This window comes from Meleagris gallopavo, chromosome 11, assembly GCF_000146605.3.
Source record: "Meleagris gallopavo isolate NT-WF06-2002-E0010 breed Aviagen turkey brand Nicholas breeding stock chromosome 11, Turkey_5.1, whole genome shotgun sequence".
Taxonomy (NCBI): Eukaryota; Metazoa; Chordata; class Aves; order Galliformes; family Phasianidae; genus Meleagris; species Meleagris gallopavo.
This window is the reverse complement of record NC_015021.2, coordinates 22,780,872-22,794,084: the sequence shown is the minus strand read 5'-3', so window position 1 is coordinate 22,794,084 and position 13,213 is coordinate 22,780,872. Positions and strand designations below refer to the sequence as shown.

Sequence of the window (13,213 nt, the reverse complement as noted above, 5' to 3'; positions counted from 1 at the left end):
TGGCTGCAGGACTGCATTCAGGTACTATGAAATAATATGATTCCCACCCCAGTTTCATAGTCTCTGCTATTTTTATTGACTTGAAATTCTTTAATTTTGAATTATATGACAGTTCCATTCTGCCTAACTCAATTAGTTTCATAATTTATCTCTTCCCACAGATCCAACTTGACAAGTTACCATTACAGTCATAATGTCAGAATGCAATCATCATGTCAGAAGCTAACTTGTTCACAGAATGGTATTGCCCAGGTTATTTTTAGTTTCTGGGGAGTACTGTAGATCAGCAGCAATCATCTGCTCTAAATTTATCCAAAAATGCTCAAAAGACACATGATGGGAGTTGGTACTGTTGTTGTAATGGCCTAAGGATAGAACGGCAATTATTCCTAAAATTGGCTTTAAGTTTGGTGCTTCTCTTTCAGAACTTAAGAGATTCTACTCCTGAGAGCTTATCTGATTTCTTCAGCTAGAGTGTCCGATAAAAGATATTACCTCTTTCCACTTTCCTCTCAAAAGAACCAGATGGGGAAAAGCCCCCATTGCTTTCAGACAAATAAGCATAACAAACATTTTAAAAATTAACAAAATGTGTTTTTTTTTCTTCAAGCACAAGGATTATTTGCTTTTCTTAAATGCAGCATTCCTTTCCACTATGAGTACCCACCCAGCCTGGTAAAAACACAAAGTGGCTCTACAGTTTTGATTATGATTTAAAGCTTCTGATTTGAATTGCTTTCTAAGTCAAACTGGTCTTCAGAGCCTCGTCTCTTACAACACGGACTGCGGGCCACGTCAGGAATTTAGAGTAGCCTGGATAGAGACAGCTGTAAATCAGTGTGATTTATTCACAAGGTGAATGGCTAAATTGCTGGAAGAATACACAACTCTGCATAGGCTGCAAGCTGAAAGCTCTGTCTGTAGCAGCCGGTATCACACAGAGGACAACAAGAAATGCACTGCAGATTGCTGAATATCAGCTGCAGGTGTGAAGCTCCCAGGCAGGAGCACGCAGAGCCGAGGCAGCAGGCAGGGCAGTGCTGGCAGTGCAGCACGCGCTCGGGAAGCGAGGCACTGCCTGCTCTCCAGCCACTGCTGCTCTCTGTCTCCTTTCTGAGGCACGCGATATCACTGACCAAAGACCAGCGAAGGGAAATTAGTTTTATCAGCAAACCATCAAGAATTTCCTGTTTAGAGTGCCCGCAGTAGAAGAACACTCTGTTCACATGGGTGGATGTGACAGAATGAAAACAAGCAGAAAATAATCTTCCCAGGTACTGCCCAGTGAGTGCGGTGTGGGCCTGGTGAATACCAGCATAAAGCACGTGGGGTTTTAGCACCTGGGAGGCAGGAAACAACAGAGAACATCGATCTTGGTGAGAACTGTCTGCCGTGGCATCCTGCTGTCAGATGCTTGTGGACCATTTCTTATTCAGTATCTGATAGTATGGCGCACAGAGGAAAACTCACTACAGACAGTGGATTTAGTGTGTCTGTTTTAAAGCCTATTAAAATCAAGCTTTTTGTGGATTTCAGCATACTTCAGAACAAGCCCTTGCCATGTGCTTGAGATGGACTGCCACTTACACCACACATTTCACACTGCTCCGTATCTGCAGAGCCATATCATGCTGAGGATTAAAGCTCTTTATCACGCTTTGATTTAGAAAACCTCAGCCATGTATAGTAAAAGAATAAGTGAAATTTTACTTAAAATACTTTTTCAGCTTTCCCAGGCTAAATGGAAAGAGCCGTAACTTTTTTAATTGTGTTATTCTGAAAATAAAACAACGTCCGGACCCTTTCTGCTGGATACCATCCTATTTTAATAGGATTTTAGAGCACAGGGGACATAAATGATCCCAGATCAGTTGTTATTGTGATGACAACATTTACAAGTAGTGAAGCTGTTGGGAGATCAGCACAATTGTGTGAGGGAAACGTATTTTTAAAAATAGCTAAAGGCTGTTTCTGGAGGATTTAACCTTAAATAACATGTATTCATTTTCCAGGCATTCAACTGGTCAAAATTCATAAATAATATAATGTCAACCGTACAAATTGATGTTGAGAATACGGAACATGTGGTTGTTTACGACCGAGAATACCTTACCAACCTGAAGTCTATTCTTAATAAGTATACCCCCAGGTAGGTATGGTAGATATCTTTGCAATTTGCATTTTATTTCCAGTGTATTTCAAAAGCCTAAAAATGTTCCCAGCTTATTATCGTTGTTTTATTACATAGAGAACTTCAAAACTACATGATCTGGCGATTCGTAATGGACCTTGTAAACAGCCTTAGCCGTAACTACAAGGATACCAGGAATGCTTTTCGTAAGGTGCAGAAATCAATCTTTCTTTTCAAGTTGTAAAAATGATCGTTGTTAAGCAAAAAAGATAATTCTGTAATGGCTGTACTGTGTAAAATGTAACGTATTTTGTATGTTGTGCACAAAAGCTAGACGTGCTTGCTAAAGCTTCAGCTGGAGTGTACACATCATTTATGCCATCTATGTTTAAGAGCTGAGGTGGATCTGAAAGGCGCTGCTCTGCTACTTGGTCTCTGTTATTTCCAAATCTGAATCGTTCCCCTGATGATACGGTCATTTTGGTAACGGTCCCACTTGCTAGCATATTGTTATGCAACAGTTTGGATTGGCTTGCTAGAAACTCCTCAGCATCCAAAGGAAGAGAGTCACAGTCAAACAGGATGGGTCCAGTCTCGTTTTTCAGTCATTTGATCTTGCAGATATTTCAGTGCTTTTAAGGAAATGCTGAGCAATCCCACAAAGACTGCAGATGGAAATCTTTTCTATTGCCCCGGTTGAACTTTCTACTTTTAAGTTTGCTGAGCTGCATTAAAAAACGGTTAATTACTGGAGGGAGTTAATGGAGGTTTAGTTTGATCAGTTTGATACACCTGAACAGGGTACTCTTATTCATTAATTACTTCATCTTTTTCCCCTGCCTCTTAAAGCATGAAATTTTCAATATAAATCTTCATGTTTGCTTAGTCTGCATCATTGAGGAATGTTTTCACAACATCCTAGGACTTCACTGAGGAAGTGTCCTTTAGAAAAATGTCAAAGTTTGAAACAACAGAAAAGGACCTCGCCATTCTATGTATAAAGAACACCCACTTTTCTACTAATTAGCTAATAATACATGATATAATGTAGCTGAAGCTTCTCAGACTAAGTGCAGCGAATAGAAACTAGCATTTCTCTTGCTAAGTTTGCTTTCAAATATAACCACGTTTCTGCTGTGTGAGGGAGATGTCAGTTCTGACACACCAGGCACTGTACACATACAGATCCACAGCAATCCCTTTCTATTGCAAGGCACTGTTACCCGTATGGCAGCACGTAAGTTTTCATTTCTAGAGTAGCACACAGTTTTTTTGACACCAACGGCACACAGACACAGCTGTCACGGGTGGAAAACACAGCCCTAATGCTGCAGGAATGGCTCTGCTGTACAGCTGTGCAGTCACAGCGGCGCTGCCAGCCCTGCAGATCCGTGTGACACTGAGAGCTCTGTCTCTGGGTATTCCTCTTTAACCTCTCCCATTCTTGGCTTTTAGAGTACTTTTCTTCTACCTTACATGCTTTGAAAAGATAAAGAATATCACTAATGATTCATCTATTTCCTTGGCCTGTGGAGGACGTGCCCTTCACACAGTGAGTCCGTTGAGCTGCCCTACGTACAAACATGAGCTTCAGCACTGACTGAAGATCCATTAGGCTCCTCCGAGTGCACATCTGCTCATCAGTCCACCCTCGGGTTCCAGGTGCCCTGAGATCACTGCTCTCTGACGTTTCTGTCTGACAGGCTCTGTATGGCACCACGTCAGAAACTGCGGTTTGGCGTCGCTGCGCCAATTATGTCAATGGCAACATGGAGAACGCAGTGGGACGGCTGTATGTGCAGAAGGCCTTTGCTGGAGACAGTAAACACGTGGTAAGCCTTCCGCAAATTTCCCGCGTGCCATGCAAACATCATTTGTCACTTATTATGCTTCTTCAAAGGTTTGATCACACTTTCGATTCAATTCCTCTGTACAGCAGGGTCACTTCCTAAAAGACCTAACCTTTGGATTTGCTTTTCAAGCAGTGTACAGCGAGCAGTAGCAATGTACGTGCTACGAGAGTCATTCCCTTACACCTAAGTACTTCTGCATTGCTAACTCTGAGCTGGCTTGCTTCCATTCAAACAAGCACACTGTGAAGTAATGTGAAATACAAAGAGACTATGTGTGCACACCTGGAGCAGGGAGGTGTCTGTGTGCTCACCTGCCCCGTCAGCTGGCCCTGAACCAAAGGCTGCAGCCACGTCAGAGGTGGGCCATACATGACCCAAGGAGCAGCCCCTGCTAGAACCGAGGCACTGCTTATTGTCTGCACTGCTGCCTGTTCACATCCTGCCAAAGTGCGGCACGGGGACAGTTCGTTCTTTCCCTCTGCCTTCACTCACACAGAATATTTCTAAAAACACACCCAAAATGAAGATGCGGTTGCTTCCTATCACTCCTTCTCTAATCAAAGCTTAAGATACACCATGTTTTGTGGCTGACATATATAAAAATAATTCCACCAGACGCACAACATGCAACAGGTGGACAAATGACAGATTCTTTGTAACCTGAATAATCAGCATTGTTTTGTGAGCTCGTGCCCATTCCCAGGCTGAAAGTGCTCCTTAACTTGAGCTCCAGAGTTTGAGCATGGTCCATCAATGGCACACACAGTCAGCTAGTGCAGGAGAAACAGGATGGGGATAATAAACCATGTATAAGCCAATAAGCCATAACTGTGGAAAAATAACAGAATCGTTTCACGTGGATCTGTAACATACTGATATTTTTGTTCCAAGGTGGAGGAAATGATTGCAGATATACGTGGTGTTTTTATAGAAACCTTAGATGATCTCACCTGGATGGATGCAGAAACCAAAAAGAAAGCAGAACAAAAAGTAAGTTAAATCTTAAACATTGGAAATACTGTGTGTTTCTCTGAAAAATAAGTATACAACTGTTCATTTTCCATAAGAGAAAAGCAGTAACACTGCTTCTGTATGCACGTTTGTACATAAATGCATATATACTTGTTTTTAGAGGCACAACAGCTCGCAGACTTTGTATGTCAGATTAAAATTATGTGGGCAGGGGCCTCTCCGGAAATAAGAGTACAACATGGGAGACATCTACATGAAAGATGAAGACCTCCCAGGGAAATCAGTGATTAAGTGGATAGATAATGCATATCTACAGGAAAGTAAGATTGAAAATGAGAAGGAATGATTTGTGGTGATTTAAGCAGCTATTGTGAGCAATAGGACAAGAATAAAAAGTTAAACCATGGGCTGGAGATCTTTAGTGAATTGTCCTTTGAGGACAGAAGCAGCTTCAGACAGTTCATGTAAGTCTGGAGTAATGAAAATCAATTGTAGAGAGCACTGAGTTGGTAACTCAAAGCACTTTATTATATCTCTAATTTGTTTTATCACAAGGATAAAAAGTCTTCCACTTTGAGTTCTTAATGATGTTTTACTATGAAAATAATAACGCTTGGAAAATGTCATGTTTATATTAATTGCAGAGCAGGACCTCCAAATTTTTGTGTTACAGAATCTTAGGAAAAAACATTAAAAATAACTATTCAAGTATTACTGCTTTATCAAACATCTCTAGACTGCATAGTCTGCAAAAATACATGATTGCAACAGATACCTCAGACAGACACAGCATCCACTGGGCTCATCCCAGCTCTCATCTTATTAGCTGGCGCAAGTGCACCCCTGGTAGGAGAAAGCTTCAATAGCTGCATGTACCAGTCAGGTATAAGCACCCAATAACTCCTGATCAGGAATGGCTGTGTAACTGATGTACCAAACTGCAGATCCTATGAATTCTGTGCTAATCATAGACATAAGCAGTGCATTTACGAAGTCCCCAAAACACTTCTACTGCTGCAAACAACTTAACTGACAAGATTAAATGCAGACCACTGGAAAAGCTCACATGTTGCTTATAAAGTTAATTTGTTTATGGAATAGCCTACATCAGAAAATTAGTTGCATAAATAACGTGATTTTATTGCTAAATTTATTAATGCATGATTATATGGAAATATTAGGAAGAGCTGCCTAGTGTCACTTGGTTTTTGTTTTGTTTTTCAGTTGCTTCTGACACTGTCATCAAGTACAATGAATATTTAGCTATGGAAAGGCATGGAGTGAGGTCTGGGGGAGAAGCCTTTGTTAGGACTTAAAATTGCCAAAATCTGAGAAGATTTTAATAAATGGTTTCAGTGCAATCAAGGGACACGGGAGCTCATTAAAAATTCTGATATAGACTCAAACTGAGGTTCTGAAAAGTTGTAAATGTAATTTCCTATAACTTCATTAACATGAAGTTAAAAACCTTTCAGACATTAATTTTAGTCCATTTTGAATACTATAAAAATACTATAAAGTATTTTTTCAGGAGATCTACTATTGGTTTAACCTTTCAACTCAAAGACATCATTGCAGTGCTTTTGGCATCCTGAGCACATTTCTCTAAGTTTACTGATAAAAGAAGGAACAAGATACTTTCTGAAAATTTCCACTGTTACAATTAACAATAAACATTATAGTGCTTTCAATGATTAAAGAAAATAAAAACTGCATATAATTAAAGTGTGGCTTCTCTGCAGTTGCCTACCTCGTTGATTGGTCTAAAAACATGGGTAGATTTGCTATGGACATCAAACTGTCTTTTCCCTAGGCAACAGCAATTAGAGAGAGGATTGGTTATCCAGATGAGATCATGACAGATGACAACAAGCTGAACAGCGAGTACCAGGAGGTAAGCATCCACAACAGGCACATAGTTAGAAAAAGGTCTTAAGAGAGAAACTGTGGCTTTATCTTCATAGCCAAATCATCTGCATCTGCACAGAATACCTCAATCTTGTCCTCAGTTCTGCAGAAGTAAATAAGAACGCATTAAAATTCAGTGTAATACAGCTGATCCAGGACAGATGGTGATGTGTGTTTGGTCATACTTCAAGGGAATGTGTAAATTGTAGAGGAGTTATGCAAAGATAAAACGTGGAGCCAGTGGTGTTCAGTCTAGTTCCTAAATCTGCCACAGATTTAACACAGTTTGAAGTAGATGCAAGGGTTTGTAACTTAGTGACTGTATCTGGTTATTCATGAATGTGAACTAGCTCCTATAGTACGATGTAGACAACCTGCATAACTCAAACTGCATCAAACACCACCTCTAAGTAGTTTTCCCTCTTTCTTTGCAGCTGAACTACAAAGAAGAAGAATACTTTGAAAACATCATACAAAATTTAGTATTTACCCAGAAGAAAAGGCTGAAAAAGCTTAGAGAAAAGGTGGACAAAGAGGAGTAAGTATTTAAAAATACCTTATATAAATCTTCACTCAGTTTGCACAGGAGGAGGTACACAGTTGGAAGCTAATCAGCAACGGTTTGATTACTTTCCTGCACTTTTCCCCCCATTAAGAGGGCAGATTGGAGGGCACTGCTCCCTTCTCAAAGGCTGGACCTGCTTTAACAGTAGGATGATGAAATCAGGGGGATGGCATGGAAGGCTGAGTACCGTGGAGTAGCTCTAGTCTGGTCTCTTAGCTCCTGGAGTGGATTAAGTGGACTCTTGGAGAGCAGCTTTTCAATTAAGTTTATCTGAAAGATGAATTTCATCCCCATGTGTTTTTTTCTCTTGTTTGGAGATTACTGTGCAATGCCAAATAAAGCACAATTAAATGAGGATAAGCAGGAATTTACTTCAGAAGTGCCCTCCTCTGAATTAACGCAGATAAACTGGAGACTGAGAGAGCTGGGACTGTTCAGCTGTAAGGAGAAATGACAGCAGGGGACGGGAAATCATATCAGTAGAAGTACTGATGGGCAGGAGTAAAGCAGAGGGAGCATCCTTCTCTGTGGTGTCTCGTGACAGAACAGAAGACAATGAAACACGAGAAATTCCACTTATATTTAAGAAACAACTACTTTTAACAGTAAGAGTGGTCAAGCGCTGGCACAGTTTGCCCAGAGAGGTTCTAGATTCTCCATCCTTGGAGATACTCAAAGCCTGACCAGACATCATCCTGAGCAACGTCCTCTAGCTGACTCTGCCTTGAGGAGAGGCACAGGACTTAATCTCCAAAAATGCCTTCCAGCCTCAATTATTATGCGGTTCAGTCTCTATATTTTAATAACCTGTAGTTATTAACTCTGCCATTAAGAACTGAAATTCTAACTTTTGTTCTCCTCTTGTTACTAGGTGGATAAGTGGAGCTGCTGTTGTCAACGCTTTTTATTCTGCAAGTAGAAATCAGATCGGTAAGCTTTACCAAATCATTACTAAATCCTTCCAGAAGAATTTTTCTTCTTTCATTATTTTAATCCCCATTAAGGAACTGAAGAAGCTGAAGGAGTCCATCAGTCCTACATTTGTAGATGTTGCCGATTCAGGCGACCCATCAAACAGATTCCTGCAAATATGATCCTGACATCTCTCACTGGGCTCCAGACTCTCTGCAATAGCTTGCACTTGCAGAAGCACAAAGCTGCTGGTTTGGGGAGAAAGGGAATGCAGCACTCAGCCTTAACTCCATGCCAGCAAGAACAAGGAGGAATGGAGAAAACTCCTTGTGTTGGTGCAAGCAAGGAGTTTGTCAAAGTTCATTAGGTTTTTCAGTGAACCCGAACTATTCTGGCTTTGCAGGGGTAGGGACAAAGCTGTGTGACTTAACTGACATGCACTGCTTACACTTAAGGATGGCAAGAAAGTGCAGTCATTTTGGTAGGTGGTAAAGCTGTGAGCATTTTGAGCGTATTACCAAACATTCAGCTTAAAGTTCTGCTTAGAAGGCTTTGTTTAAAATAGTTTTGCTCAATAATTTGCAGGACAGAAATCATGATTTGTAAGATTGAAGCTGATGACTGGACGTTAATCTGAGCCATAAATTCTTACCTCATCCTGCAGCTATGGCACGTCAGGATAATTAAAGCAGTCTGATCTTTAGAGTGATGTCTGAATTAGCTTAGTAACATTCTTTAAAAACAAGAAAAAACATAACCTCTAAAAAGTTTTATGTGGGACACAGAGGAAATTTAGAGCTCCATTAATGCATCTTCACATGGCTGCGATCCTCACGGTTCCAGAAGCAGCACTTAAAGCAGATCTTAAAGAAGCCACTCAACATAAAAAAAAAACAAACCAACAGTGGAAGAGCTGCTAGTAAGGCAGTCCAGCATTTCTTCCTCTGGGTACCAGCACCCCCTGCCCTGCAGCTGTACCAAACAGAGCAGATCTGTGCTCCTGACTGTTTGGGGAATGCTGTGCAACAGTCACTCCTGACAAAGGCGTTACGGTTTGCAAACACATTCAGGAAGAAAAGCAGCGTGTTGTTCTTTTGTGTAGGGCTGCACAGATTCTGGGGGAAACACTTCGTGCTTCTTCCTGCCTTGGATGTTCCCAAAGCTGATTAGTAGTCTGTCTTTTATATCCCAAAGGAGTTCCACTTCCTTTCTTGTCTGAATCTCTGCTTGAAATGTACCCCACTGTAGGAGGAATGCCTATCCATGTTTTATGTAACAGAAGTCATGGAATAAATTTGTTTCCTGAAGGGCAGAGTAGAAAAAAAATATCTATGAATCGTGCCATTTTACTCTAAAATTGGCTGAGGGGACAGGGTGTTAATTAAACTGAACTCAAAGTCCTGGGGAACTGCCCGCCTGCTGGAAGGGAAGGTGCTTCTTTGTTGACAAGCAAAGGCTACGCTGAGCTCCCAATGATTCCAGCTGTGTTTCAGGCCACCAGGACTGATGCCCATCATTCTGAGCAAATACCCTGCTAGTCGTGGGCTTCAGGAAAAGAACAGCTTTCTGATGCTGTACCTCAAGTATTGCTTTGTTTTCCCAGTCATCAAAATATCCATCGCACAGTGCAGCATTTATACTGCTGTCTATCAGCATCTGCTAATAAAAATGAACAGAGAAACATGCAGATAACCTAATGCAATGTCAAAGTAACAATGACACAGAATTACTGTGTCAGCAGGCAGCAGTTTGCACAGGACAGCAGCCATAGTTCATTTTCTAATGTCTTCTTTTTCTTATGACTCTTTCTCCTTTTGAAAGAAATGGGCAGAACTGTACTGGGATTTACAAGGAAACACAAGCAGCATGTTCTTCTTCATTCACAGTATGAGAACTGTCAAATAATTCCTTTACATACAAGTTTTGTATCTGGAAAGAAACTTTTAAGAAAAATCTTCATTTATAAAAGGTCACAATTGAAAGATGATTTATTTTTACTAAATTGCTTCCTGAAAGCATAGAGAAATTAGTGCAGAAGTGGGTAAAAAGAAGCTCTTTGTTCCAATTCTTTCACTACTAGTGTAGCCTGTTTGCCTTGGTCCTAGTGGGAGTTACTGCTAGTTACAAAAGAACAGATTTCTCTGAGATTGGTTTCAAGCGGAGACGACCATCAAGGAATGTTTTCATTCCCGAGGAACACCTTTGCCATCTTTCAGGATGTTGTGACATATATATAATAAAGCTCCAGGAGTCTGAGAATGCTAACGGCTGCAAACTGGAAAAGTCCAACTGCTCCTTTGCAAAACTAAATAGTAACAATACTTACACTGCTTGTGATTATGCAAGTGTCCCAAGAGCTGTTTTCCTTTATGCCAAGCCTGGGGAAGGGGAGCGGCCGTGCTGATCCGTTCCTTATTCCCTACAGCCATTACCATGTGTAAATAAAATTCTTGTTGCTGTCAAATCTGAGGGAATAGCGTGACTTCGGCAAGACCTGGACATCTATAAAAATTGTCTGTTCACACAGAGCTGAATGAGGCAGTACCTTAATCGTGTTGGATTTCTTTTTGCAGTCTTTCCTGCTGGCATTTTGCAGCCTCCTTTCTTCAGTGCATCTCAGCCCAGATCTCTGAATTACGGTGGCATAGGCATGGTCATCGGTCACGAAATCACACACGGTTTTGATGACAACGGTAAGGTTGAGTTTCAAAGCATAGAGTGCACAGAATCTTTTACATGTATTTGTGCTTCATCATTCCAGTGAACAAACAAAATGAAGACCAAGTTTCCATATATAAGACAAAATTTGATTTCTGAGGTGTTATGGTGTCGTTCCCCATGATGACTTCCAGAACAGCCAGCCAAAGGGTTTCCCAGACACTCCTCTCACTGCCAGGCTGCAGCCTGCAGACCTGCAGCACACACAGCCTTAAGCCTTGCACCTGGTCGCTTACTTTTGCCAAAGGCTACATCAAAAGCATTTTCTTAGAGGAAAAAGCAAACGAAGAACCAAGTATAAGCTCCATAACACCCCGAGCAGTGTGTGCCACGAAGCAGGTCTAGCTGTGAACTCAAGGACCCAGGTGCTAGACCTGCTGCCCAGCCACAGCCACTTCTGCACCACACCAAGGCACAGGTCTGAACCTAACAGAGCCTTCCTCACACCTTCTAATTCAGGCTGAATTAGTTTGTTTTATTCCTTATCTGGAATGCAGCCTTTCAAAAAAAAAAAAAAAAGGGAAAATAAGAGCATGTCATCTATATGACTGCCTCATTGGAGAGAGATTCTTTTTATGAGTGATTATATTTATTTGCTATGCTTCTTAATGCATCAAAAGCTTCTTTTTTCCCATATTCATCATTCTGTTAAAATATTGTTACAGGCAGAAATTTCAATGAGAATGGAGACCTCGTAGACTGGTGGACTGAACAATCCGCACGCAGTTTTAAGGACTTATCACAGTGCATGGTGTACCAGTATGGAAACTTCTCATGGGACCTAGCAGGTGGACAGCAGGTATGCCATATTTATTTATAACTACCAATGTTCGCCTTTTTTCGATGAGAAACAACAAAAGTCTTATGTTCTAAATATGCAAAGCCTTTTTCACATGAATGGCTGAGGAAAAACAGTGAAGGACTCTTACAAACAAAGATAACAACTCCATACCTATGCTGCCAGTTCTGAACAAGGCAGATGCATGTCCTGTCTGAGTGACAGCCCTAGAAGCCATTGCTCTAGGATCCTTTATGGGTCCTCAAAGGCTATTCTTTAATTCCATTAGAGGAGAAAAAAAATACATGCAAGTTTGATCTTCTTTCCCTAAAGACAAAACAAACCCTGCTTGCTGCTTTCCTTCACTCAGAAGTTTCTTGCTCTTTCCTGAAGATAAGCATCTGAACTAGAAAGCAATCAGGGCTGAGAAGAACCAGGGGACAGCAGGACTGCAAAGAAAAGATGGAAAACAGCCGACCTAAATGTAACTGCACTGATAGCACTCTGCAGTTAAAACTATCAGCATTAATTACTGTCTGGAAGCCCTAATTCCATGAAAACAGTTGCGGGATCAGGTCTGTCTGACATCACCTGTCAGTGGTCAGGAACACACACAAACAGGCAGGGGTGAGGCAGGCATTCCTCGTGCTGACCATGAGACCAGCCCTGTTCCCATTGACTGCAGGCTGTAAACCTGCAACTGGAAGTAACAGCTCTGTCTAAACAAGACTCTATACACAACTCTGTACCTGCTGTACAAGAAGGTATTTCTCTGACTACCACTGTATGGTCTTTACGGAGGCTGACAATATATTCCATTCTACCGAACAGGGAAAAGACAAACCCTCCTGTGCTGAGGATTTCCTAATCACTTTTTAAACAGCTGGGACCACAGGGAAACCATTAAAGGAAAAGAATTTTTCAGCATGTTTATCCACCATTTTTCACAGATTAAGTTCAATTTTCCGGCTTGGAATATTGTAACCCAGTGTCCTGGGCTGCACATCAGAAGTACAATGTCTTAAAAATAAACTGATGGTTCCTGTATTACCAAACCTTTATCACCAATAGGAATTCCTCACTGATTTATGATTACAGTAAGAGCTAAATAGTTTTATTTTCTGCATTTTGCTACCAAAGAGATACGTAACTTGCCCAACATCCAGGAACATACTTAATGACTTGCAGCAGATTTGCTGATGTCTGTTAACTGGTAATTACGAATACCTGGAATTAAGATTTAACTTGTTTTGTAGACCATGTGGACAGATTTTGCCAACTTCCCCTAATAGGAACTGTGGTAAGAAGGTGAGCATTAAAAACACAGAGAAAATAGGAAGAATGAATGAACACATGACTAAGCATCAGAAATCGAG

The 13,213-nt window shown here is 41.0% G+C and overlaps 2 protein-coding genes across 4 annotated transcripts in view; one reads left to right on the top strand and one right to left on the bottom strand.

The window, feature by feature from the left end:
- The window catches only part of GPR149 (G protein-coupled receptor 149), a 132,050-nt gene that overhangs the window by 105,935 nt on the left and 12,902 nt on the right, over positions 1-13,213 (bottom strand). The window lies entirely within an intron of this gene.
- The window catches only part of MME (membrane metalloendopeptidase), a 37,791-nt gene that overhangs the window by 16,681 nt on the left and 7,897 nt on the right, over positions 1-13,213 (top strand). For all 3 annotated transcript variants that reach the window (XM_003209257.3, XM_010717033.2, XM_010717034.3), the window contains 9 exons: positions 2,013-2,149; positions 2,249-2,342; positions 3,835-3,963; positions 4,876-4,974; positions 6,770-6,850; positions 7,299-7,402; positions 8,301-8,359; positions 10,915-11,034; positions 11,725-11,858. In XM_003209257.3, coding sequence (XP_003209305.1) covers positions 2,013-2,149; positions 2,249-2,342; positions 3,835-3,963; positions 4,876-4,974; positions 6,770-6,850; positions 7,299-7,402; positions 8,301-8,359; positions 10,915-11,034; positions 11,725-11,858 — 957 coding nt within the window. The remainder of the gene's footprint in view (positions 1-2,012; positions 2,150-2,248; positions 2,343-3,834; positions 3,964-4,875; positions 4,975-6,769; positions 6,851-7,298; positions 7,403-8,300; positions 8,360-10,914; positions 11,035-11,724; positions 11,859-13,213) is intronic.